The sequence below is a fragment of the Neolamprologus brichardi genome, chromosome 11 (assembly GCF_056152115.1).
Source record: "Neolamprologus brichardi isolate AB-2024 chromosome 11, ASM5615211v1, whole genome shotgun sequence".
NCBI lineage: Eukaryota > Metazoa > Chordata > Actinopteri > Cichliformes > Cichlidae > Neolamprologus > Neolamprologus brichardi.
The window spans coordinates 2,702,376-2,730,282 of record NC_142114.1 but is presented as its reverse complement, the minus strand read 5'-3'; the positions used below and the strand labels follow the sequence as shown (position 1 = coordinate 2,730,282).

At 41.8% G+C, this 27,907-nt stretch overlaps 1 protein-coding gene across 2 annotated transcripts in view; it reads right to left on the bottom strand.

Moving 5' to 3' along the window:
* Nucleotides 1-3,544: 3,544 nt before the first annotated feature.
* LOC148100432 (NACHT, LRR and PYD domains-containing protein 12-like) overlaps nucleotides 3,545-27,907 on the bottom strand; it is a 48,410-nt gene continuing 24,047 nt past the window's right edge. For both annotated transcript variants that reach the window (XM_087847960.1, XM_087847961.1), the window contains exons 9-14: nucleotides 26,725-26,901; nucleotides 24,431-24,604; nucleotides 10,332-10,526; nucleotides 8,053-8,247; nucleotides 4,606-4,779; nucleotides 3,545-4,033 (exon numbers count right to left, since the gene is read on the bottom strand). In XM_087847960.1, coding sequence (XP_087704086.1) covers nucleotides 4,024-4,033; nucleotides 4,606-4,779; nucleotides 8,053-8,247; nucleotides 10,332-10,526; nucleotides 24,431-24,604; nucleotides 26,725-26,901 — 925 coding nt within the window. In that variant the 3' untranslated portion in view covers nucleotides 3,545-4,023. The remainder of the gene's footprint in view (nucleotides 4,034-4,605; nucleotides 4,780-8,052; nucleotides 8,248-10,331; nucleotides 10,527-24,430; nucleotides 24,605-26,724; nucleotides 26,902-27,907) is intronic.

The window sequence follows — 27,907 nt, the reverse complement described above, 5'->3', positions numbered from 1 at the left end:
AGGTTATTCCAGCATTACAGGTAAAAACAGCTTCAGTTATATTGTTGGAGACTGACGCTGGTCCCAGATAACCTGAGGTGTTGCTCTTCAACCTGTAGATGTGGTTCAGCATTAATGGAGCTTCACATATTTGCTGGTTTGTGCACTAATAATTACTGAGGTCCCAGACTCTGCTTCAGTCCATCCAATGTCCTGCTGAGCATCTAATCAGAGTCCAGGTTTTAACGAGAGGCACTTTCAGAACTAAAGTGCAGTTTAAAAACATGTCACATGAAGATCACAATGACACTGTCAGTGGTCTTTGAGATTCATGGTCACAGCTCCACAGACTCTTTCCAAGTCTGTCTTCATTCAGGTTCAGCTCTGTGGAAAGGCATCGATCCTCCTCACAGAGAGCAGCGATCAGCAGTGAGCTGGCTTCACTTCCTCGTGTCCATCACGTCTCGTGCTTTATTTGCTCTGCTGTGATCTGACTGATTCCATCTCCTGATCATTGATAACACGCTGCTGCAGGAGTTTATCCAGACGTTTGTTTAAAACGGGTTCAGACACTCTTTCAATAAACTGTGAGCGAACTGTGAGCAGCCTCTCAGCTGCTGGGACTCGGGCCTCAGCTGGGACACTCCTCATTAAGGTTTCTGTTCTTGGTGCTGAAGGAACAAAGATAAATAACAGACATGTAACAGGACGCTGACCTGCAGATGAAAAGAGACTTAAGTATGATTTCAGTTGAACTTTTATGAAATAACCAGATGTTTGCAGGGTCATTTCTGCTCTGGCTTCTGGCAGCAACCTTACCTGCAGGTACACAGATGATTTCCAGGTTTCTGTCCCCTCTTGGTCTTTGACCATCAGAGTCACAATCTCTGGATTTGTAGTCAGGAAAACCTGAAATGTTGGATGGTAATTTGGGCCAAACTTTAAGTGAAATTGTGTTTGCTAAAAACCAACAGAAAGGTGCCATTTTCATGACCAGTGGGTTATCCAGCAGTTTGATTCATGTCAGCAACATTTAGTTTGTAACTGCTGACTCACCTCTGGCTGTATCCTGCTCTCAGGGTCACAGTGGACACTGTACCTTTGACCGAAGCTGAAAAGACAGTCAGCAAGGGTCTGGATGCATTCAGCACCACGTCCTTGTTGGGCCTTCACTGACAGGACAGTTTATTATGCTGCTAACGTTAATAAGTCTGTTCACCTGTAGAGCTCATTTAAACACATCAGGTGTAGAACATCATGTGTCATGGTGTGTCCAAATTCACAGGCTGCATCCTCCTGAGGACCCGGCCTTCAAGGTCTACGTGGGCCGGGTTCTCCAAAGGTCGGGTAGGCGGGAAGTGAGTGGCTGTGATGGTCTGGCCTTCAGATTTGTGTCACCGCTGTCTCGGTGGAGTTTAATAAACTCAGCCGTCTGCTCCTTGCTGTCTAAAATATAACAGGACACTGGAGTAAACTCTCGACCGTCTCACACTTCTGTTTAATCAGTTTGATGTTTATTCAGCTGTGTGAAAACTGTAACTTCAGCCAAACCAAACAAAAAACACTGAAAAAAGCCAAACGATAACATTTTTAAGTTATCTAACTGACTTATATATCATGTTTAACCTGAGTAGCCAAAGACCGCAGGGGTCCAAAAACGATGTGCTGGGAGTTCACTGTTCTCGCCAGCTCTAGTGACCCTCGACCTCCCAGTTAGCTATCGAGCTGGTGGGTAACAGACGTCTCCAAAAACGTTGGAACACCTTTGCAAATATGTGATATCTTGACAAACAAAGACAAAGTTTACACTCCTACATTCTCAAACAGGAGCCCCACCAGAGATGGATGGCTGGCGTGGCTCTCCGGAGCCCCCAGTCGGAGCAGATGCAGGGCCAGCAGGTGTGGAGATCCCTGGCTGAGGCAGCTGAAGCTGTGGGTGGCTGTCAGCCAGCTCAGGATGCCTTTTGGGCTGCAGCAGCATAAAATCCTCAGCAGGCTGGGTAAGCTTGCGTGAGCTCTCTGTGGAGGCTGTTGCAGCTGAGATGGCTCACCCGAGCCGTGCAAACTTAGCTACCTTCAAGGCTCCAGAGTCAGCTGAGGTCAGCAGCTCAGCCTCTGGGGAGGCCCTGGGGAGGTTACAATCCCTGGAACAGCCAGGTCTCTACAACCAGAAACAGTCTTTGCATGTGCAGCTTCAGAACCAGACTTGAAGTTCGAGTTAGTGTCCGATGTCCCAGAAACACTCAGGTGCTCACTGAGCAATCTCTTGAGGCACTCAGAAAATCAAACAGTCTTTGGCTGAGCCTTTGTAGGAACATTTATCATCTGTGCTGGAAAGGTGGAAACATCTGGGAGATGCAGCCTTAACACACTGGGTTTCACACGTCCTTGGAGGCAGCTCACTAAACTCAGGGATGCAGACAAAATCAGCACTTGCAGGAACACAATGTGCCCTCTCACAATGAGCTTGGAAGCATAAACTGAGTTTTCCTCACTGACTGTTTTAGACAGTATTGTGGGAGCAACACAAAAAGCAGCTTCAGAGAGCTGGAAACACACAGTTTAGTGTCTTTGCCTGCTCGCTTTAAGTCACAATAAACAGAAAACTCATTGTGTCTCATGTCAGAATCAAATCACTCATATACAGGAAAGGAAGGGGCGGAGCTTATTCCCTGCAGGGAGAGGTTAGCAGTCTGTGTCTTTCTCATTTCTGACTCCTAAAGAGCTGAAAAACACAGGCTGTTATTGGCTGGCTGACACTGGGATTAATGTCCTTGAAGCCAGCAGTCTTTAATGTCCAGGTTCAGAACGGGCAGGTGAAAAACAGTCCTTTATGTTCTCTGATTTTCAATAAACTGTCCTGATTACTGAGGGAGCAGAGAAAGTGTCTCCATCACTCACCACAGCTGGATGCTCTGAAATTCTGGAATCCAGCTGTGTAAAACAGGAAATATGACACACAGTCCAAAGTAACGAGACGTGGGACACAGTGAAGACACAGAAACAGAAACCAGAACTACAATCACAAAACAAACTCAGAAACATAAAGAGTGAATCAGCTGATTCAGTGTTTGTGACAAAAACATTGGATCCTGGTTAATAAGTTGTATTTGTTTGTTTCTGTATTATTTTGCGTATCGTTCTTATGAGCTGTTGTTTTTTCAGTGAAATATTATTTAATTGTTTTAAGCTTTTTGTTGACTTTGAAGTGCTTAAGTTGATATTTTTGAACATTTAATTTGTTAGATTATTGTAGAGTGGATAAAACTGTCAAACGCACAGCTGCTTCCAGCATGGCCGGAGGAGAGGTGGCCGAGCAGATGCACAACACACACAGCTCACAGGTTTGCATTTCTAGATATTGCAGATGTTGCAGAAATTGACAGTAAAGAACTCAGAGATCCAGCGCTGTCTCCTGCCCCTGATTTATACAACACAACACAACGACAGGCGTAACTCACACAAACGGGTAACATGAGGCTCAGATGCTTTGGACATGTTCACATATACTGGACACAGAATGATGAAGATGGAGCTGCAGGAAGGAGGAAAAGAGGAAAAACAGAAAAGATTCACAGATGTGGTGAAAAAGGGCACGACAGGTTCTGTTTGTTAGTTTGGTTTTTCTTTATTTGGTAAAGATTCAGAAATAAAGAGAAGATCACATGTTTGAATATAATATTAACGTTCTGTAATTACACAAGTTGTAAAATCTTTCCAGAGTGAGACAGAGACAAGGACAGAGCAGCAGCAGAGCAGTCCAGATACACTGATGATCCTCTGTCAGATCCAGAGGGACACACAGGGATGATGCTGGACTCTACATTGTGTCTGACAGTGGAGCTGTTCTCAGAGCAGTTCACTCTGCAGCACTGACAGTCATCTGCACTTCATTCCTCTCCACTCTTCTCCAGCTCTCCACCTCCCAGTAACATGGCCCAGTCAGAGCGTCTCTACACACAAGCTTCTGCTGCTTCAACTTCTCTGGATCATCAGGACACAGCTGCTCCTCTCTCAGCACACACACCATCCTGTTTACCATCATCACCTCCACCTGCAGAGAGAAGGAGGAAGCGCAGAGGAGATAAACGAGTGTTTCCAGAAACTCTTCATCAGCTGTCAGTCAGTGATGCAGCACATCCAGTATAAAGAGCAGCAGGGACTTCAGTGCTGGGACTGTACTAGGACTCATTGTTGCTTCACTTTCTCTAATCTTTGGATTTTTATAGAAGTTGCTGAAAATAATGGATGGTTCCAGCTGTTAACTGGAGGAATTCCATCCAAACATCTGCTCTCACTAAATTCTTCCTCACCTACAGACTGTGTTCTTCACTGCTTTAAACTTGGAAATGAATGCAGTCATTGGTCTGCGTGCTGCTTTGTTCAGAGAGCTGATTGGCTGTTGACAGTGTTTGATCAGAGCGTGTCAGCCGTTACTATGGTGACCATAAAGGTGAGAAACAGGAAGAGTTTGTGTCCAATCCTGAAGCCTGTCACCATTCTCCTCTCACAGCTTCACTGAGAAGCTGCAGCTTTACAAGAAACACTGGATCTTTGTTTCATACTGACTGTGTTTAGTACAATACTGCTGACAGCACCACCCACTCACTCCATCACTCTACTGACCTCAGTTTCTCCAGTCTGTAGTCTGGACTCTGCAAAAGATCAGACAGCTGCTTCACATCTGGATCCTTCAGGTTGTTTCCCCACAGGTCCAGCTCTCTCAGATGGGAGGGGTTGGACTTCAGTGCTGCTGCCAGATAATCACAGCTGATCTCTGACAAATCACAGCACTCCAATCTGTATAAAGAATGAAAGATACACTAAAGGACACTCAAGGCTGGCTTGGAAAGGAATGAAGTCTATGGTGGGGATGCAGAACAAGGAGCAAAGATGAATGTGATGCTGAATCAGCAGAAGACTTGGACTCATTGGATTCCAGCTTTGATATCATTGATTTCAATGAAGAGCTTTGGGATTGTAGCAAAGGGCTGGTAGCTCTGAGAGTCCCACTGATGAGGTGTTTGTGTGGAAATCTCTTAGTGGGACCAAAGAGAGAAAAAGCCCTGGTCCTGATGCTGTGGGAGGGAAATGATTGAAGTGTGATGTGAGGAACTGACTGGGAGATTTTCACACATTTTCCAGTCCTCCTTGGAACAACAGGAAGTTCCCAGCATATGAAAACAAAGGTTAAGTGTCCTATGGCACTCAGTGATGATGGTGCTGTGGCCCCACCACCTCCACCTCTTTGTAAAGGAACTAACTGTAATCTGAAGCTTCAAATGGAACTAAGACTTCCTCCACTAGTTGGCAGTGTCTGATGAGAAAGTGTTAGTGTAGCTGGCCTGTAATCAGAAACAGGAAAATGCAGGATTTGGGCTGAAATGGGGAAAAGTGGTTAGCACTAGTGCCTTAAAGCAAGAAGGTTGTAGGTTGAAGCTTGTTGGTCAGCTGGGCCTTTCTGTGGAGGTTGGATGTTCTCCCACAGTCCAATGAAATGCTGCTTAGGTTCATTGGTGCTTCTAAATTGGCTGTAGATGTGGATGTGAGAGAGTGCTTCTCTGTCTCTCTCTGTTGGCCCTCTGATGGACTGCTCACCTGTGCAGGTGGACCACACCTCTTGCCCTATGACAGCAAGGGCACAGGCTCCAGCCCTGTGAGCCTAAGCTGAGTAAACAGTTAGCAAAAATGATCCATAGATGGCCTGAAATTCCCCAGTTAGCAGTTTGGTAGATAGCTATGACATGCTAGTCCCATCCAGCAGCTGTATTCTACCTGTAAGCTGATCCCTGCTGAGCCAAAGCACTTTTTCATATACAAATTACAACCTTTAATAGAAACCTATTGATCAGCATCTTATTTGCCTGCTGTTAGCTTCATTCCACAGAAAACTGAGAGAAACTAACAGAGCTGATAAAGAATAAAGAGAAATGTGTTGATTTAAAGCCTTTGAAGTGCTTCAGATGATCTCTGTCCACTTCTGTCCACTCATTCATTCATGTAAGCTTTCTAATGCAGCTTTGATCTTCACAGTCTGCTTTATGAAACTCATTCTAACCCTGAATGTCAGAGTGTTCCTCCTTCTCTTTCCCATCATTCATGCTGGCAGTGGAGGAGATTTGGATGTTGGACTGTGTTTTGGATGATGTGTGTATGTTTGTGTTGGATCTTCTTATGGCCTCTGACAGTGGACTCATCTCTGTGCTTGTCTTTCTTGACCTTAGTGCAGCATTCGATACTGTTGACCATAATATCCTATTAGAGCGATTAGAACATGCTGTAGGTATTACAGGTATTGCACTGCAGTGGTTTGTATCATATCTATCTAATAGACTCCAATTTGTGCATGTAAATGGAGAGTCCTCTTCACACACTGAGGTTAATTATGGAGTTCCACAGGGTTCAGTGCTAGGACCAATTCTGTTTACATTATACATGCTTCCCCTAGGCAGCATCATTAGAAGACATAGCATACATTTTCACTGCTATGCAGATGACACCCAGCTCTATCTGTCCATGAAGCCAGATAACACACACCAATTAGTTAAATTGCAGGAATGTCTTAAAGACATAAAGACTTGGATGGCCACTAACTTTCTGCTTCTTAACTCAGATAAAACTGAGGTCATTGTACTCGGCGCTGAAAAGCTTAGAAATATGGTATCTAACCAGATTCTTACTCTGGATGGCATTACCTTGGCCTCCAGTAACACTGTGAGGAACCTTGGAGTCATTTTTGACCAGGATATGTCCTTCAACGCACATATTAAACAAATATGTAAGACTGCGTTCTTCCATTTGCGCAACATCTCTAAAATTAGAAATATCCTGTCTCAGAGTGACGCTGAAAAACTAGTTCATGCATTTATTACTTCCAGGCTGGACTACTGCAATTCATTATTATCAGGATGTCCAAAAAACTCACTGAAAAGCCTTCAGCTAATCCAAAATGCTGCAGCAAGAGTACTGACAGGGACTAGAAAGAGAGAGCATATTTCTCCTGTTTTGGCTTCCCTTCACTGGCTTCCTGTTAAATCCAGAATTGAATTCAAAATCATGCTCCTCACATACAAGGTCTTAAATAATCAGGCCCCATCTTATCTTAATGACCTTGTAGTACCATATCACCCTATTAGAGCACTTCGCTCTCGCTCTGCAGGCCTACTTGTTGTTCCTAGAGTATTTAAAAGTAGAATGGGAGGCAGAGCCTTCAGTTTTCAGGCCCCTCTTCTGTGGAACCAGCTTCCAGTTTGGATTCGGGAGACAGACACTATCTCTACTTTTAAGATTAGGCTTAAAACTTTCCTTTTTGCTAAAGCATATAGTTAGGGCTGGACCAGGTGACCCTGAATCCTCCCTTAGTTATGCTGCAATAGATGTAGGCTGCCGGGGGATTCCCATGATGCATTGAGTTTTTCCTTTCCAGTCACCTTTCTCACTCACTATGTGTTAATAGCCCTCTCTGTATTTAATCATATCTGTTATTAACCTCTGTCTCTCTTCCACAGCATGTCTTTTATCCTGTCTTCCTTCTCTCACCCCAACCGGTCGCAGCAGATGGCCGCCCCTCCCTGAGCCTGGTTCTGCCGGAGGTTTCTTCCTGTTAAAAGGGAGTTTTTCCTTCCCACTGTCGCCAAAGTGCTTGCTCATAGGGGGTCATATGATTGTTGGGCTTTTCTCTGTATCTATGAAGCGCCTTGAGGCGACATTTGTTGTGATTTGGCGCTATATAAATAAAATTGAATTGAATTGAATTGAATTGACTGCTGTCTGTAAAGCAAACGCACATTTTGCTTTGGATTTCAGTGTCAGACAGACTTTAAGGTGGAATGAAGAGTTTGAGAGTTTCACAGTGAATTATCCAGTGGAGGATTTTTCTTCTTCTTTGAAGGTTTGAAATGTGAACATTGTTCTGCTACAGTCAATGGACTAAACCAGAGAAGAAGAAAACAGACTTTACCATGAAGATCCTCAGTGTGGATCAGTATAATATCAGCCTGATGTCTGCAGTTTAGTGTCAGCACAACTTTCACATCATATTCATCTCAGCACAACTAAAACATGCTGACTGACCTCAGAGTTTCAAGTTTACATCCTGGACTCTCCAGGAAACCACACAGATGCTTCACTCCTGAATCCTGCAGCTTGTTGTTGGTCAAAGACCAGTAGTCAGTACTCAGGTCCAGCTCTCTCAGATGGGAGGGGTTGGACTTCAGTGCTGCTGCCAGATAATCACAGCTGATCTCTGACAAACCACAGCCCTTCAGTCTGTATAAAGAATGAAAGATGTAAGTTTATTAGACAAAGTGCTTGAAATCATTCAGTGTTTCATCATCTGTTCAGAGCTGAAGAAGGTTCAGAATGTAGAAGTTTAGAAAATGGAAACTCCAAACAGCTGAAGCCAACAGGAAGCAGCTTCAAACAAACACAACAAGAGAAAAAACTCTGAATGTTTCACATTAAAGTCGTACATTTCTCATACAAACAGGAAAAAGATTTGAAAAAATCGTGTTTTTCCTTCCAGGAACCACATGGCTTCACTTTTAAAGGTGAAGTATGAAAGAAATTGACATATTTGAAGTCCAACACCTTTTTCCAGTCACATTATTAAAGCAGACAAACTACAAGCTCATTTTCATTCCAACAAGTCATCTTCTGACCTTGACTAACAACACTGGTCTCGATGTGCAGCTGGCTGTGAGACCAGTGCTCAGGGACCGTCTACAAAGTGCAACCCTGAAAGAACATCACACACTCATTTGCTTCCAGCACTTTCACACAAACATCTACTGTCATTATTGTCACCAAACTCTGTGGATCCTTTATTGCAAATTCAAATGGGATTCAAATGGTCAGACAAAAGAGGGTTATGAGGAAATATGATGAAATGTTGTGTATTAGCAGCAAGTTATTGAATCATTTTCCTCAGAAACCAAACAAAATGATTGACAAACATGTTTTTACAAACTCAGTGTTGGACTTGGATCAGCAAGATAAGCTGATGTTTAAAGGCATTTGAGTCTCGCTGTATAGTCCAGTTATTACTCAATATTTATGGATGATGTTCTTTCAGTGTTGCACTTTGTAGACGCTCCCTGAGCCTCACAGCCAGCTGCACATGGACCAGCTGACATTACCCAGCATTAGAGGCGGGTGTAAAAAAAATAGATTTTCCCATTTAAATGGTTTTAATTTGAATAAAACTATGTTGATTCATTCCATCCTGAATCGATGTTTAATATAAATGTATTTTGCAAGAATCTCAGGTTAAAGCTCACAAACTATTTCAACAAGCAGCAAACAGCTAAAACAGTAAATGAGAGCAGCTAAACACACAAAGATGGAAACACAGAGTGTGGATCGTTCACTCGACAGCACGTACACGGACACGCCGTCGGGGCTGAAAGTGGACAGCTCACAGATCCTGAAGCTGCAGGTTTCATCTGTCTCCAACCAAAACTAAGTGAACCAGCAGCAAAAGAAGATCCAAACTCTGCTTCACGTTTGATAAATATGCTCATGAATTCTCTCTGACTTTGGCTGTTCCTGCCTGCACAGCTCTCTCTCTCTCAGTGTACTCCAAGAACAGTTTCAAACATCTGTTTCTGCATCATTCACTGTTTATTAGCCACCAGTCTGCTGTTTTGTTCAGTGCTGTCGGCCTCTGACAGTAAAGCCTAATTTCTGCTGTTCCATGGAAATTTTTTAAAATGATGACAGATCAGAAACTCTCAGCTGTGTCTGTAATCAAACCTCTGTAACTTTGCTTCACTTCAGCAGCATCAGGTCATGTTTACATGTTGATTCATGGTTTGCTTCAGTTTTTGATCGACTGCAGAATATTTTGAAGGTTATCTGCTATAAAAAGCCAGAAGAGGAAAATCTGCTTCATGTGTTTCTGTTTGATCCTCAGTGACTTTGACACAAAGGCCTCTGCTGTGATGATTACACCTCTGATCAAGTCTCACAGTGTCACAACTGATAAATGATCAGAGTTAGAATATTTCTGTCTGCTGTGTGCCGTGACCTTTGACCTGCTAAAAACAGTCAGCTGTGGATTATTCATTGTTGTGTCTGAACTGTGAGGAAGAAGCTACACAGTTAATCAGGGTCCCCTCTCTCTGAATTAGGAAAGGTGGGCAGGCCGCGGGCCATACGTTGAGTATCACTGTTTGAAATGTAAACATTGTTCTGCTACAGTCAATGGACTAAACCAGAGAAGAAGAAAACAGACTTTACCATGAAGATCCTCAGTGTGGATCAGTATAATATCAGCCTGATGTCTGCAGTTTAGTGTCAGCACAACTTTCACATCATATTCATCTCAGCACAACTAAAACATGCTGACTGACCTCAGAGTTTCAAGTTTACATCCTGGACTCTCCAGGAAACCACACAGATGCTTCACTCCTGAATCCTGCAGCTTGTTGTTGGTCAAAGACCAGTAGTCAGTACTCAGGTCCAGCTCTCTCAGATGGGAGGGGTTGGACTTCAGTGCTGCTGCCAGATAATCACAGCTGATCTCTGACAAACCACAGCTCACCAATCTGTATAAAGAATGAAAGATGTAAGTTTATTAGACAAAGTGCTTGAAATCATTCAGTGTTTCATCATCTGTTCAGAGCTGAAGAAGGTTCAGAATGTAGAAGTTTAGAAAATGGAAACTCCAAACAGCTGAAGCCAACAGGAAGCAGCTTCAAACAAACACAACAAGAGAAAAAACTCTGAATGTTTCACATTAAAGTCGTACATTTCTAACAAGACAGCGTCACTGATGATCATCTTCTGCTCAGTACAACTTTGGTTTTCCACATGTGAGTGTTAATGATGCACAAAGACTGTGAGTGCAAAGAGGGAGCGAGGAGTATGACAGAGAGATGGTACAGGAGCATCAAGAACCCGGCGAGGAAATGAGCAGAAGGATTTTGGAGCCTGTTGGATTGAAGCTTTCACAGAGACGTGTTTGACTGGACACCACCAGGACAGACTTTTATTTTTTAATTTACACGTAGATAAAGATAACGATAAACTTTTTGTTACTAGTAATCCTGAATTGTAGTAATAAAAACAACTGTCAGTGTGATTATAAGGCCAAGGAAACAATGTTGCTGTCTGAACCATTCTGGGGTAACACATCACTTTTTGTTGAATTTATAGCAATTATAACAATTTCAATTTACTTTTAACAACTTTTAAATAATTGAAAACAACATATTTGAAGACTTTTTTCAAGCCTGTGTTTAAAAAAAATAACTCTTTCTCTTTCACTCTTTCAATGGCAGTCACCTCTGGATCCTATCAAACTGTTAGACACATCACGTATGTGGCCCTCCATGTTATGGAGGCCTATCTCCCCCCACCACTCCCCCTGCCAGTGGCAGACGCCCGCAGACATCAGTGTGTTGGTGGTTCTTTGTGTCCGGGGATGGGCGTCCAGGTACCCACCGGCTCATTCCTTGGTGGCTGCTTGTCGGGCCTGGAGCCTGGGGCTCGCTCGGGCCCCTTCGGGGGTGGGGTGCCCTCAGCCTCTGGGCCTAGGGCTCGGTCACTCTGGCACAGCTGGCTGCCGGCGGAGCTCACGGGCACGTCACTGCAACCCCCCCTGGCTTCTGCTCCGCGGCTGCTGAGTGACCCCTCAACTGGGACTCTCCTCAGCTCTTTCTGGGACAGTGGCACGGCTGCCCCTCTGTTGGTCTTCCTTGGTCTCTTGTGTTCTGAGGGCCTCTGGATGTCTGGAGTCTTGATGTCCTCCATACCTGCTTCATGCCCTGGTGGACGGGGCTGTGGCCCCCCCACACCCTCTAGCAGATCATTACATGAAGGAACCTTTTAAATACAAGCGCGTCCATGCTCACAGGTCACACATGGGTGATCACACACACAAACTACACCCTTTTTGGCTCCTACCTCAAAGCACACTGTGCGCTGTCGATATTACGTGCTGCACAATAATGTTTAATATTTAGTATTTACTGTTATATTCCCATAGATCATCGTGATGTTGTTTATTATATTGCTCTTTTTTTTCTTATGCTTGTTTTCTCTTTTTTTCTTTCTCAACAGGTGATCCAGGTGATTGATATATGTATTTTTTGTCTGTTTGATTTGTTGGCTTTTGTTTTTTGCCCTTTATCCCCGTCCCTCTTCCCTGCTGTTTTTCTTTCCCTCTTTCTTTCTCCCCTTTCTTTTCCCCAGTCTGTCCCGTAAATAAAATAAAATACAATACAATAAACAATAAAAGGTGAATCAAATAGACCATTACGGCAAGAAAATCCGTTGGGCATCTTTCTTCGCCTTTAGATAATAATTCTGATGGCAAAAGAGCCAAACGGGACAGGCAAAAAAAAAAAAAAGACACATCACCTATAAGATCATATGAGGGGTTTTTCTTTTTTTTGTCGAACAAAAAATTATATTTGACAACAATTACAGCAGGATCAGTAAACAGGCCCCCCAACCCATCCAAACCAATGCAACCACAGCCCAGCCAGTAACCAAAACAGGGAGCATCGATTCACTGACAGCTGTTCCAGTGTTACCCATGAAAATAAATGATCATGATCTTTTACCCAGTATAATAAAGCCCTTATATTTGATGCCCAGTAATACAACAAAGATTTGCCTCCTGCGCTCCCCGGTCTGTGTAATAAACTCTGTTTCAGCCTGGGTGGCTTTTTGTTTCAAATAAAGGAAGAAATGTGACCGTTCAGATTGTTAAAAAAGACTTTGTTAAAAACATTGGAAGACATTGAAAAAAAATACTAAAATTTAGGAAATATACTCATCTTGATGATATTTATTCTACCACCCAGCAAAAGAGCCAAAACTCACATTTTCCAAAATCCTCTTTAAGCTTCGACAATAAAGGAAGATCGTTTTATACAAGTCTTTGTGGTTTTGTGTCACCCAGATGCCCGAGTACTTAAACTTGTTATAGCTGGGTTTAAAAGGGGCTAAAATACACAAAACTCCCCCGTTGTCGTACAGATAGACTTTGCCTCGCTTTTCCCAAAATTGACTTTATATCCAGAAATTGTCCCAAATTCCTTAAGTATGCATTAAGGTGATCTTGAGGCTCTTAAAGGCGCCTATAAATAAAATGTATTATTATTATTATTATTGTAAGTCTATCCAAAGGTTTGTGGAGGCTATTCAATGGGTTGGAAATAAATACAAAGCATGTCGTTGGCATAAAGAGAGACTTCATGTTCGATACCCCCTCGATGTTTTCCCTCAACACCAACACATTGTCTCAGAGCAACAGCTAGCGGTTCAACGGCAAAAAGGAGACAGAGGGCATCCCTGTCCTGGGGGACAGATTATTGTTAGTCCGGACGGCTGCTAGAGGGGAGCAATACAATACTTTTATCCAAGATACAAAATTAAAGCCACATTTTTTAAGCGTATAAAAAAAAATCCCATCTCACCCGATCCAACGCCTTTTCTATGTCAAGCCAAACTACGGTTTCCAATGTATCACCTTAAACATGGGTATAAATTATATTTAATAGAGCTCTAATGTTAAAAAAAGAGTGCGTAATAAAGCCCGTCTGGTCCTGTGAAATAATGGAGGACAAATACTTGTGTAAGCGACGGGCCAACACTTGAGCCAGGATCTTGGTGTCTGTGTTGAACAAAGATATTAAACGACATGAACGACAATCTAAATGGTCTTTTTCCTGTTTTACAATTAAACACATCACTGCTTGATGCATTGTTGGAGGCAACGACTGTGAGAGGAAGGATTCTTCAAAAGTTGATTTTAACAGTGCATTCAGTTGGTCAGAAAACTTTATGAAGAAATCAGATGGATACCCGTCGGGGCAGCAGATTTTCCAGACTGCATGCTCCGTATGGCCGTTTCAATTTCAACATTAGAGACAGGTTCCTCCAGACTAGCGATCGCATCTTCTCCCAAGGAGGTAATATCAAAAAACTTATTGAAATCATTGTAGATCTCAAGGATAGTTGGTTAGCTGTTCTTAGTCGTAGCTGGTGAGCTGATAACTTGCCTGTTTTTTTCTCCATGTTCATAAGCGTAGCTGCAACTTTGACTCAGCCTGTTTTGTAGATATGAGATTGTATTCAGTTTGTCATTGTAACCGCTGTGTATATAATACAGGCTCAGGAGAGTGGCTGTACACAGCATATAGTTTAGTAATTTCATCAGCTAACTGAGAGAGGCGCTCGGTCAGTATTTTATTCTATTTTGCACAAAATGAAATTATTTGGCCTCTCAGACCTTTTGTAACTGACAAACTCTTCATCTGCTAACAACACTAAGTTGAATCTCCATGGCTGATAGTTGGAGCAGGCATCAGGAATACACACTGAAAAAACAAGAGGAGAAATCACCAGTCTTATAATCACATTCTGTAACTAAAGGGAGACGTTTTTCTATACAAATATATGTTTTATGGACATTAGGAAAAAAAAAAAGAGTATTGACGTGAAGCAGGATTATGAAATCTCCATACATCAGCTAGCCCATAATTATCAAGAAAGCTCTGAATGACACATGGTGACTTTGGACTAAGTGTACTTTTGTGTGAACTGTGGTCCATAGCAGATAATGAGCAGTTTAGGCCTCCCTCAAAGATGATATTGTGTGATGACATATTGGGGAGCCGTGTAAAGACTTGAGTGAAAAATCTGTGATCGTCCCAATTAGAGGCATAGATATTTGCTAAGATCAAAGGAAAACCATAAACTATATTTTCTGCACTATAAGTCACACTTAAAATCCTGTAATTTTCTCAAAACAATAAATAAAAAAATGAATACATTATTTTTTTAAAAATCTGACTGAGACCCAACCCCCAAACAAAATAGAAGCCATATCAGAAAGGACCTGGTCCCTGTAACCCCCCCGTAGACAGATCCACACATGCGGCCTGTCCTTGTTTAGTTTATTAGAAGTCAAACCCTCAGGCTCCCGCCGGCCACGTGAAATAACATATCCTACAGATAGATGCACGTCCTAACAAAATATAGACCCTTTCCAGAGACGTTTATATTACCATAAAACAAAATGAACCAAAATATGCTTATCAAATAATTTTCAGTGTCTTAGCAACAAGTGTCTCCAAACTCTTTATCATAACGTGGACGCTGTTAACTTCAGCTGTAGCACAAATGAAGACTTTGTAGGTTGAGAAAAAAACATTTTTGAAACTCAGCAGGAGCCTTCAGAGACACGTGTTACTCCATTGCAGGAAGTCCAACACCTGCTCTGGGACACAGACTTTTATGACAGTCACATGACAGTCTTTTCTTAACAGAGAGTCAAGATGGCAGCAGTGTGTTCGGCCTGCTGTCCGACTCCGTTTGTACTAGTTACTGTGAATGCTTGAAAAGCTTAGAAAAACCATTCAAACACCATTAGATTCCTCTTCTTTTGGACATGACTGCTTCTACTTTTCTCATTTTTAACATTTATACTTTTAAAATTATTCAACTTTATTTAACAAAAATTTATAATGTATTTCAATGGGAGACCCTTCAAATTCTCATTCAACTTACTCCTCTTTCAACTCTAACTACTTCCACACACGTTGACGTAGTGCCACCATTCAAATTTTAAAACGAAGCCAAGACATTGAACTATTCAACTTGTATTTGTATTTTCAATATCTATTATACTTTTTCTTCAGTTCCAGTTTCATCCTTTTTTTCAGCAGTTTCAGAGTTTATAATGGGTGTGTATGGGACGAAATGTTGGCGCTAGTTAAACTGCTGCTGTGTCCACAGTGCTTGCTCTGGTATGATTTTACCCTCAAAATGTTGCCATCGTTGTTCTCTTTCCAACACCATGTCTTAGAAAGCTCAGAGATGTAAACTTTTTAAACTGTGTGGATCCAAGTGGAGGAATCACTTTTTAGTCATTCAGTGATTCAAAGAATATGAACTTTTAATATTCATTCAGATGTTTTCTGACTAAATTTTATTTTGTCATTACTCATCTTTTTCTAATTTAGGTTTAAAACATTTTCAGCTATTTTCCAACTTCTTCTGTGTGAACATCAGCTTTTAGCAGTTCAGCACTTTTTATTTCAGGTTAAAAAAAAAAGTTTTTTATTTCATTCAAAATTTTTAACTTAAGATTCAGCAATTATTTCTTATTTAAGCTCATACATTCAGATTTCAGCATTCACACTGCAGTTTCTTCAGAAAATGCACTTTCTAGTGTTTTAGTTTTTATTTGTCTTCAAAAATGCAAACTCTCTGCTTGTATATGATCACCAAACGCTGCTGGCTTTAAGATCTTCTCATTTAAAACCTGTTTATTGCAATCGTGGGTATCAGGGAAGCTTCTCTGCACCGTTCCTGTCAGGAGTTCCAGCTTGTCTCCGTTGTGCCCCACCTCAACTGACAGGGCGCCGTAGACGCCGTGGGAAATGCAGTGGCTTATTGGTGAGAATGAAGGCTGCCTGGACACGACTTGGAAAAACACCTCAGCCTAACCCGACTGGATTTGACCGCATCAACTACTGGCGCTCTCTGGATATGGCTTACACCTGTCTGACACCTGTTGTTGGGTGTACTACAATAACCCAATAACCCAGCGTTCTCCTCGTCTACGCTCAGGTGCAGTAAACCCTCAGAACCTACGGCCGATAGGTCGGGCACCCACATCGGCCGATGAGCCACCGATACCACTAAGAATCAGTCTTGTTAATACTTGATCGCTAGCAAACAAAACTTTTCTTCTTAAGGACTTCTTCACTAATCAGGAACTGGATCTAATGCTTGGAAACCTGGCAGAGAGCCGGTGAGTCCAGCTGTTTTACTGAACTTTTACCTTCTGACTGTGAGATGACAGGACGTGGTGGTGGAGTGGAGGCTGTTTTTAGGAAGAAGCTCGCATGCAAACAACTCTTAACTGACTCTTATTCAAGTTTTGAACTTGTGATGTTTGTTGTTTGGGGCGTCCCGGCCGACACTCGGTGCAGCTGTATACAGACCTCCAAAACATCACAAGGATTTTATTCAAGACTTTTTAGCTGCTATCGTGCCAAACTGTGATCAAACTTTAATTGTCAGAGATTTTAATATTCACGTGCTGTCCCCTCCAATCCTCTGGCCAGAGATTTTTTAAGTTTGACTCCTTCAGTCGTGCTCAGTTTGTGTTGGGCCCAACCCAGAAACAGGCTCATACGTTGGATCTTGTGCTGTCTTTAGGGTTACCGGTCCTAAACATGGAAACATATGATGCTGTTTTTTCAGTGTTGTGTTTGATATATTTTTATCTCACTGCCATTTTACTCCTCTTATTCCAACACCCCATTGTCGTCTATTTAACCCATCTGCAACAGAACTATTTTCTAGGGCTTTTAAGAAGTTTAAGATCTCCCCTCAGCGATGGTACCGAGCAGATGACATCGAATTTTTATGATAAATGCCAAACTGTCCTTGATGAGGTTGCTCCTTTTAAAACTATGAAACCACAATCGGACCCGTGGATAAACGAGGCCGCTCGTTCAGCCAGACGAGAGAGCAGGAAGGCTGAACGTAAGTGGGAAAAAGATGCAGGTGTGTTTCTGATGCTGAGAGACCGTCTGTACAGGTATCAGGACACTGTCAACGCAGAGAAGTCAAAAGCTGTTTCTAATATTATTGAGAAATGCTCCAACAATCAAGGTTAGAGTAACTGAATACTGGGTAAGGTCGAAGGTCAAGATGGCGCCTGTGTTTGGCTGTGCCGCTGCCTTCGTTCGTGTGTTTGTTTATTTTATATGCTATGCATGTGTTTTTGTTACAATTTTTTCTGGTGTCACCTTCCTTCGGATTTATGATCGTCATGCGTTGCTAGCGATCAAATCTGCAATGGATGGCTTTCAGAGTCAACGAAACGAGGCTGTTTTCCTACCGCCGTTAGAGCGCGACGCAGCACCAGGTCTACCTCCACTCTTGCCGGTCAGCTCACTATTGCTTCAGAGGCCTCGTCGGAGAAAGCGGGGGAAGCGAGCTGGCCTTCACGTCCTGCTCCGTCGTCTTCGGAAAGAGATGGACCTTCGGGGGCTCTATTCCTGGGTTGCTACCGGTGAGATTCGGCTGGAACTTGTCAGAACTGGATTAATCCCCACAACCCACTATGTTTACCACCCAGGCTGTCATCTGAAAGCATGGAAAGCCAAGCCTCATCGCGGCAGGAACCCTGTTTTGCTGCGCGGCTTACCGCATAGCGCGGACTCTGTCGTTGGAAACTCCTGGTGAGTCGCAGCCTTAAATGGATGTTAATTAATGCCCGCTCAATCGCCAATAAGTCTTATATTTTAAATGACTTGTTCTGCTCTGAGAAGCTTGACTTCATGTTTATCTCTGAGACGTGGCAGCGTGAGAATGAAGTCTCACATCTTTTAGAGCTTTGTCCCGCTGACTGCTCATTTCTCTGTGCACCTCGGATATCTGGACGAGGAGGTGGAACAGCTGTAATTTTTAAAAAGACTTTTTTATGCCAGATGATTTCTTCAAGCTGCTACAACTCTTTTGAGATGCTTATGATAAAAATTGGAAGAGAACAGCCCATATACGGCATTTTAATTTATTGTCCACCTGGGTCTGCTGCGTCTTTTTTGTCAGACCTACAAGACTTTTTAACTTCCACTATTAAAATGGGCAAGGTTATCATTGTTGGAGATTTCAACATTCATGTGGATGACTCAACAAACAGTACCACTAAGGAGTTCCTGAGCATTATGGACTCTTTCAACTTTGTTCAGCATGTAGCAGGGCCTACTCATACGGCTAGGCACACTCTGGACTTGGTCTTCACCTATGGTGTTTCCCTTGACCACATGAATTTAAATGAAGTTGTTTTTAGTGACCATAAGTCAGTCTCTTTTACTGTATCTGTTAATTCAGAGTCCCATCCTCAAGGTTCTACTAGGCGCAGGCGCTTTATTGATGACTCTATAATTTCTGAGTTTTCCTCTCTTTTTAATTTTAAAAGTTCCTCTAACGAGGTTGAGCTTCTAATTCTTTTAATGAACACTGTCTTGCCATTCTAAATCAGGTTGCTCCTCTCAAAACCAGTTATTGCTCTGTTAGTTCCCGGACACCATGGTTAAATAATCAGACTCGTGGTCTTCGACGCTCCTATCGGAAAGCAGAGCGTCTGTGGAAGTCCACCGTTCTGACTGTCCATCGTGAGCACTTTAAAGAACTACTTTACCTATATAATGAATCAGTCAAAGAGGCCAGATCCTCTGACTTCAATAATCTTATAAATTGTCACAAAAATAATTCAAGAATTCTATTTGATACCATCAACAGTATTGTTTCTCTTCCAACTCAGCATGCTCTGTTGCTTTCTGATAAAGATTGTAATACTTTCCTTAATTACTTTGTAAATAAGGTGATGGACTTGAAATCCAAAATTTCCTCAAATGCCTCCACTACTGAAGATACCCCTTGCTGTCTTGGATCATTTACCTCCTTTTCTCCAATCACACTAAATGACTTAATTATAGTTTTAGGTAAAATGAAATCCTCATCATGCTCTGTAGATATATTACCTCCCTCTGTCCTGTCTGGGTCTATCACCAGCATTGGTCCCACATTACTATCCATCATCAACAGTTCACTGAGGCAAGGCTGTGTTCCATCTTATTTTAAACATGCTGAGGTAACTCTTCTGTTAAAAAAACAGAATCTTGATCCTAGCTCTGCTAGTAATTACCGACCTATTTCAAAATTGCCATTTGTAAGTAAATTACCTGAAAAAATTGTTGAAAATCAGTTCAGGTCTCTATTATGTAAATTACACATTCTTGACCCTTTTCAGTCTGGCTTTCAAAAGCAGCACTCTACAGAGACCGCTCTCTTAAGAGTCTATAATGATCTATTAATGGCATCTGACGCAGGCAACTGTTCTGTGATCATTTTGCTTGATCTTAGTGCAGCCTTTGACACCATCGACCACAAAATCCTACTTAACAGGCTCAAGGTTTTGGCTGGTGTATCTGGCTCTGCCCTAGACTGGTTTTCTTCCTACTTATCAGACAGGACCTTTTCTGTTAGGACTGATAGGTTCTCCTCTAACACTGCTGCCCTGACCTGTGGTGTCCCACAGGGTTCAGTTTTAGGTCCATTACTATTTTCTTTTTATATGCTTCCTTTAGCTGGTATCATTCAATCTTTTAGCGACCTGTCTTATCATTTTTATGCTGATGACATTCAGCTCCATATGTCCTTCAAGCCTCATCAGCTGGATAGGCTGTCCACCCTAGTCCAGTGCTTAACCCAGGTTTCTGATTGGCTTTCAAGCAACTACCTTGTTCTAAATACTAACAAGACCGAGACCATGATCATAGCTCCTCCTGAGCTACATTCTAAAATCAGTCAGGTTCTTGCCTCTTTCTGTCCATTTGTCAAGTCAAATATTTGAAATCTTGGTGTAATATTTGACTCTTCTCTGGGCCTTGACTCTCATGTAAAATCTTTGTCTCGTTCCTGTTTCTATCATTTAAGAAACATATCTAAACTGCAACATATGGTTTCTTCAGCTGAACTGGAAAAACTCATTCATGCATTTGTGTCATCACGCTTAGATTACTGTAATTCCCTGTTTACCAGCTTGGATAAATCATCTCTTTCTCGCCTCCAAGCTACACAAAACGCAGCAGCCAGACTACTAACTCGCTCTACCAAGCGTGTTACTTTACTCCCATCTTATATTCTTTACATTGGCTCCCAATAGAGTTTAGAATTCGCTTTAAAATTCTTGTTTTAACATACAGAGCACTAAATGGCCAGGCTCCCGATTACTTATCCAAGCTTCTTATAAAATACACTGCTGCTCGTCATCTCCGTTCACAGACTCAGAGTCTCTTAGTTGTTCCCCGTACACGACTGAAGACAAAAGGGGACAGAGCCTTTCAGTCTGTTGCACCAAGGCTGTGGAACAGTTTACCACTACAATTACGTTTGCTTGACTGTGTGGATTCTTTTAAAAAACAGTTAAAAACTCTTCTGTTCAAACAGGCCTTTTGTTGATCTACATATTTTATATTTTTTACATTATTTACATTTGATCTTTTACATTGTGTATAATGTCTATTGATTTTATTGTTTATTTTAATATTTGTGTACAGCGCTTTGTGATTGTCTGTCTGTGAAAAGCGCTTAATAAATAGTTTACTTACTTACTCAGCTTCTTTGTTCAATTATTTCTCCAGCTTCTCATATTAATAGTTCCTCAGAAACTTGTGAAAGGTTCCTGCAGTTTTTATCAATAAGATAAAACAGCTTTGATCTATGATCGGCCTGCCTTCACATGACCTTTCTAAAATATTCACCTGCTCAGCTGTTTTTGATCAGTTTGAGACTGTGTGGTTTGATCAGGTGGAGGAATGATGTGATGGTATAAAGACATCATCTTGTCCAAATGATGTTGTTCCAACACGTTTAAAAAAGATTTTAAAGGTTGTGTCACGGTCCTGGGTCGGTGACCCAGTGCTTTTGGTTTTGTACCTTTTCTTTTGATTTTATTATGAAGTATGACTGTCTGTTTTGGTTCCTGTCCTAGTATTTCAGCTTTCTAGTCTGGCAGTACTTCCTGAGTTCTTGTTTTTAGGTTTTGTTATTTGGTCTCCCAGTGTTTATTCCATGCTCCCTGTTCTCTGTGTTCCTTCTGTCTGTCCATGGTGTTATTTTGTCTGCTCATGAGTCTGCATATGTTTAGTTCTGTGTCTGGTCTAGATCTCTCTGTCTGTCGTGTACTTCCTGTTTTATTTTGTAGGTCTGTGCCTTATGTCTGTGCGTTCAGCTTTGTGCTTTGAGTTTACGTCTGCCTCCGAGTCTTGCATTTTGGGTCCTTCCTCCCTGCCTGCCTGCACACAGCCATGACAGATTGTTGGTTCCGACATCTTAGCAATTTTTAACAGCAGTCTTAGTTCAGGTGTTGTACAGCCTGTTTTAAAAAACCTGATCTGGATCCTCTGTCCGCTCAAACTTCAGGTCTATTTCACAGCTTCCCTTCCTGTCGAAGATTTTGTAAAAGATTATATTTGTTCAGCTGCAATTTGTTGTAAAGGTTTCAGTCTGGTTTTAAAGCTCTTCACAGCACTGAAACTGCACTTTGAAAAGTTCTTAATGATCTTTTATCAGCCACTGATCAGGAGACTCAGCTGTACTTTTGAATCTGACCGCTGCCTTTGACACTGTTGACCACAGCATCTTGATGTCACCATTGGAGCATGGCGGCATCAAGGGCGCTCTATTAGACTGGTTCAGGCCTTTTATTAAATCGCATTATTACATTTGGGGCTTATATTTAACGGCAATGTGACCTTTGAAAAACAGCTGAGCTCAGTTGTACAGCAGTCTTTCTTCAAACTGAGGCTTTTGTCTAAGGTGAGATCATTTATATCTTTTAAAAACCTTGAACGGGCGATCCACGTTTTCATGACATCCCAGCTGGATTATTGTAACTCCTTATATGTTGGAGTTAGTGGGACCTGCCTGGCAAGACTGCAGCTGGTCCAGAAAGCTGCAGCTCATCTTCTGAAACAAGCCCAAAGACATTTATTGTCCCAACAACCATATATACGCTGGTCCCTCGCTGTAACACAGTTCACCTTTGGCGTCCTCGCTGTTTCGCCAATCTTTTTTGTGCAATTTTGCATGCTTTTGTTTTTTACAACGCGTTGTGTTCTGCGTCCTGATTGGCTGTAGACCACTGTCAGCCAATCTCGTGCCGTGTCTCCTGTACAGTACAGAATGTGTTCAAATTTACAGCAGTGTGACTCTGCAGTGCTGCACTGTATGTTTGTACGCTTTGTCCCCAACAAACAACAATGATGACGAGATGTTTTGCAGCTGTGGTAGCAGCCAAAGGCAGAGGAAGATGCTGACCATCATAGTTTCAACAAGGAGGCAAAAAGGTTGTAACTGTCCACAACAAGAACATCGTAAGGATGGAGTCAGCTTTGGCTTTGTGGATCAGTGACCGCAGGAAAAAGAACATCGTGCTGGACACCAACATTATCTGCATAAAAACTAAAAAGCTTTATGAAACTTTACCTGACAGCGAGGAGCCCAGGCCATGGACGAGTGCTCCTCACACAGAACCAAGCTTATTTAATGCCAGCAAAGGCTGATTTGACACATTTCAGAAACACTTTGCTTTCATTCTTTAATAATGAACTTATTTTTCTATGAAGGGTTGAACTTTGTTTAAACAAGAGAGAAAAGTGTGAAAATGTTCATGCCTGTCTGAGAAAAGTGTATAAAGTGTGCAGTGAGGGTTTAACTGCCTTAAAACTTCTATAATAATTGTAAAACATAAAGCTGCTACTTCATTCTGAGACTTATTTTTAGAACGTAACTCGATAAACGAGTGACCGCAGTAATGTATTGTGTTTATTTTGAAAACTCTCAACAGGATCTTCAGATTTATTTTGAAAGGTTTATCTGGAAAACACACAAACACATAACCAGGAAACAAAGAGCGTGATATGAAACGATAGAAGTTTTCATATTTTTGCTTTGCTCTTGTCAAACTGCTTTAATAAAATCTGCTGCAGTCTAAACTGTGGACGTTCCCTTTTTAACCCTTTGTGAAACAATAAAGGTTTAAATCTGAGTATTCATCTATGTTAGTGTTTAATGAGCTCACACTGTTCTCTGTAGAAATGATGTCAGTCTGACTCGTCACATGTTTGGAGGCGTGTTTGATGTTTGCTCTTCTGGAAACTCTCAGTATCAAATATGGACAATGCAAAGGAGACACGCTTCAGTCTGTATGGACCTGTTTCTGTAGCTGCCACCATCATTCTACATGTTTGTACATCAGCTTATCAAATTCTGTCTGCTGTCTTCATTTATTACTCTTCACCTGCTTCACTGTCACTGTGTGGGCGGAGCTGCCTGAGCCCCGCCCACAAAGACACAGCTCCTCTCTAGAGCTAAACTTCTGCTTCATCTCCGCCTCTTTTCTTCATCCTCCACCTCTCTTTTCTCTTCTTAAGTGTTGTGCAGCCACAGAGACTCACAGCCATTAGCACGCCCATACCTGAGCAGCTAGCATTGCCCAGCATGCCATGCAGCAGTGTCAGTTTGTAAATGTGCAAGAATTCCTGCTTCAAACTGTTTCACAGATTGGTGTGTGCCATGACCTTTGACCTGCTAAAGACAGTCAGCTGTGGAATAGTCATTGTGTTTGAACTGTGAGGAAGAAGCTACACAGTTAATCAGGGTCCCTCTCTCTGAATCAGGAAAGGTGGGCAGGCCGCGTGTGGGCCGCGGGCCATACGTTGAGTATCACTGTTTGAAATGTGAACATTGTTCTGCTACAGTCAATGGACTAAACCAGAGAAGAAGAAAACAGACTTTACCATGAAGAGCCTCAGTGTGGATCAGTACAATATCAGCCTGATGTCTACAGTTTAGTGTCAGCACAACTTTCACATCATATTCATCTCAGCACAACTAAAACATGCTGACTGACCTCAGAGTTTCAAGTTTACATCCTGGACTCTTCAGGAAACCATACAGATGCTTCACTCCTGAACCCTGCAGCTTGTTGTTACTCAGGTCCAGCTCTCTCAGATGGGAGGGGTTGGACTTCAGTGCTGCTGTCAGATAATCATAGCTGATCTCTGACAAACCAAAGCCCTTCAATCTGTATAAAGAATGAAAGATGTAAGTTTATTAGACAAAGTGTGAGCTTGAAATCATTCAGTGTTTCATCATCTGTTCAGAGCTGAAGAAGGTTCAGAATGTAGAAGTTTAGAAAATGGAAACTCCAAACAGCTGAAGCCAACAGGAAGCAGCTTCAAACAAACACAACAAGAGAAAAAACTCTGAATGTTTCACATTAAAGTCGTACATTTCTCATAAAAACAGGACAAAGACTTGAAAAAGTCATGTTTTTCCTTCCAGGAACCACATGGCTTCACTTTTAAAGGTGAAGTGTGAAAGAAATAGACATATTTGAAGTCCAACACCTTTTTCCAGTCACATTATTAAAGCAGACAAACTACAAGCTCATTTTCATTCCAACAAGTCATCTTCTGACCTGGACTAACAACACTGGTCTCTATGTGCAGCTGGCTGTGAGACCAGTGCTCAGGGAGCGTCTACAAAGTGCAACACTGAAAGAACATCACACACTCATTTGCTTCCAGCACTTTCACACAAATATCTACTGTCATTATTGTCACCAAACTCTGTGGATCCTTTATTGCAAATTCAAATGGGATCAAATGGTCAGACAAAAGAGGGTTATGAGAAAATATGATGAAATGTTGTGTATTAGTTTCAAGTTATTGAATCATTTTCCTCAGAAACCAAACAAAATGATTGACAAACATGTTTTTACAAACTCAGTGTTGGACTTGGATCAGCAGGATAAGCTGATGTTTAAAGGCATTTGAGTCTCGCTGTATGAGAGTCCAGTTATTACTCAATATTTATGGATGATGTTCTTTCAGTGTTGCACTTTGTAGACGCTCCCTGCGCCTCACAGCCAGCTGCACATGGACCAGCTGACGTTACCCAGCAGTAGAGGCGGGTGTACAAAAAATAGATTTTCCCATTTAAATGGTTTTAATTTGAATAAAACGATGTTGATTCGTTTAATCCTGAATCGATGTTTAATATAAATGTATTTTGCCAGAATCTCAGGTTAAAGCTCCCAAACTATTTCAAGAAGCAGCAAACAGCTAAAACAGTAAATGAGAGCAGCTAAACACACAAAGATGGAAACACAGAGTGTGGATCGTTCACTCGACGGCACGTACACGGACATGCCGTCGGGGCTGAAAGTGGACAGCTCACAGATCCTGAAGCTGCAGGTTTCATCTGTCTCCAACCAAAACTAAGTGAACCAGCAGCAAAAGAAGATCCAAACTCTGCTTCACGTTTGATAAATATGCTCATGAATTCTCTCTGACTTTGGCTTTGGCTGTTCCTGCCTGCACAGCTCTCTCTCTCTCTCAGTGTACTCACAGAACAGCTTCAAACATCTGTTTCTGCATCATTCACTGTTTATTAGCCACCAGTCTGCTGTTTTGTTCAGTGCTGTCGACCTCCGACAGGAAAGCCTAATTTCTGCTGTTCCATGGAAACTTTTTAAAATGATGACAGATTACAAACTCTCAGCTGTGTCTGTAATCAAACCTTTGTAACTTTGCTTCACTTCAGCAGCATCAGGTCATGTTTACATGTTGATTCATGGTTTGCTTCAGTTTTTGATCAACTGCAGAATATTTTGAAGGTTATCTGCTATAAAAAGCCAGAAGAGGAAAATCTGCTTCATGTGTTTCTGTTTGATCCTCAGTGACTTTGACACAAAGGCCTCTGCTGTGATGATTACACCTCTGATCAAGTCTCACAGTGTCACAACTGATAAATGATCAGAGTTAGAATATTTCGGACTGTCTGCTGTGTGCCGTGACCTTTGACCTGCTAAAGACAGTCAGCTGTGGATTATTCATTGTTGTGTCTGATACTTAGAACTGTGAGGAAGAAGCTACACAGTTAATCAGGGTCCCTCTCTCTGAATCAGGAAAGGTGGGCAGGCCGCGTGTGGGCCGCGGGCCATACGTTGAGTATCACTGTTTGAAATGTGAACATTGTTCTGCTACAGTCAATGGACTAAACCAGAGAAGAAGAAAACAGACTTTACCATGAAGATCCTCAGTGTGGATCAGTATAATATCAGCCTGATGTCTGCAGTTTAGTGTCAGCACAACTTTCACATCATATTCATCTCAGCACAACTAAAACATGCTGACTGACCTCAGAGCTTCAAGTTTACATCCTGGACTCTTCAGGAAACCACACAGATGCTTCACTCCTGAACCCTGCAGGTTGTAGTTGTTACTCAGGTCCAGCTCTCTCAGATGGGAGGGGTTGGACTTCAGTGCTGCTGCCAGATAATCATAGCTGATCTCTGACAAACCACAGCCCTTCAATCTGTATAAAGAATGAAAGATGTAAGTTTATTAGACAAAGTGTGAGCTTGAAATCATTCAGTGTTTCATCATCTATTCAGAGCTGAAGAAGGTTCAGAATGTAGAAGTTTAGAAAATGGAAACTCCAAACAGCTGAAGCCAACAGGAAGCAACTTTAAACAAACACAACAAGAGAAAAAACTCTGAATGTTTCACATTAAAGTCGTACATTTCTCATAAAAACAGGACAAAGACTTGAAAAAGTCATGTTTTTCCTTCCAGGAACCACATGGCTTCACCTTTAAAGGTGAAGTGTGAAAGAAATAGACATATTTGAAGTCCAACACCTTTTTCCAGTCACATTATTAAAGCAGACAAACTACAAGCTCATTTTCATTCCAACAAGTCATCTTCTGACCTGGACTAACAACACTGGTCTCTATGTGCAGCTGGCTGTGAGACCAGTGCTCAGGGAGCGTCTACAAAGTGCAACACTGAAAGAACATCACACACTCATTTGCTTCCAGCACTTTCACACAAACATCTACTGTCATTATTCATATTCCTGCTCCTCTGGATTCACACGGAGCCTCTGCTCTATAATTACTCGTTGCCATGGTGATTTGTAGTATGCGGTTCCATAACTCAGACTGAGCGTGCTCAGAGCAGATTGGCCCGACTCTGATCAGGAACAGGAAACTGTGCTATATGTACATTATTGAAATTGATTTGAAATTTATTTCAGTCAACAACAACAACAACAACAGATTATAATTTTACATAAAAGTACTCAAACAGTAACCGAAAAAGGAATAGGCTGAAGCCTTATGACTTATACTTATCCTATCCCTTACCCCCATAGAAATAATCAAATCCTTAACCAAGAAAATAAATAGCATTGATAAATAAGTTGTATAAGAGTTTGAACAGAAATCAATGATAAATCAAGAAATTAAATCAACACAAAAAAAATTTAACGAACCAAATTTCTATAACCTTGTATAATACTAATTTTTAAAATCTTCCTG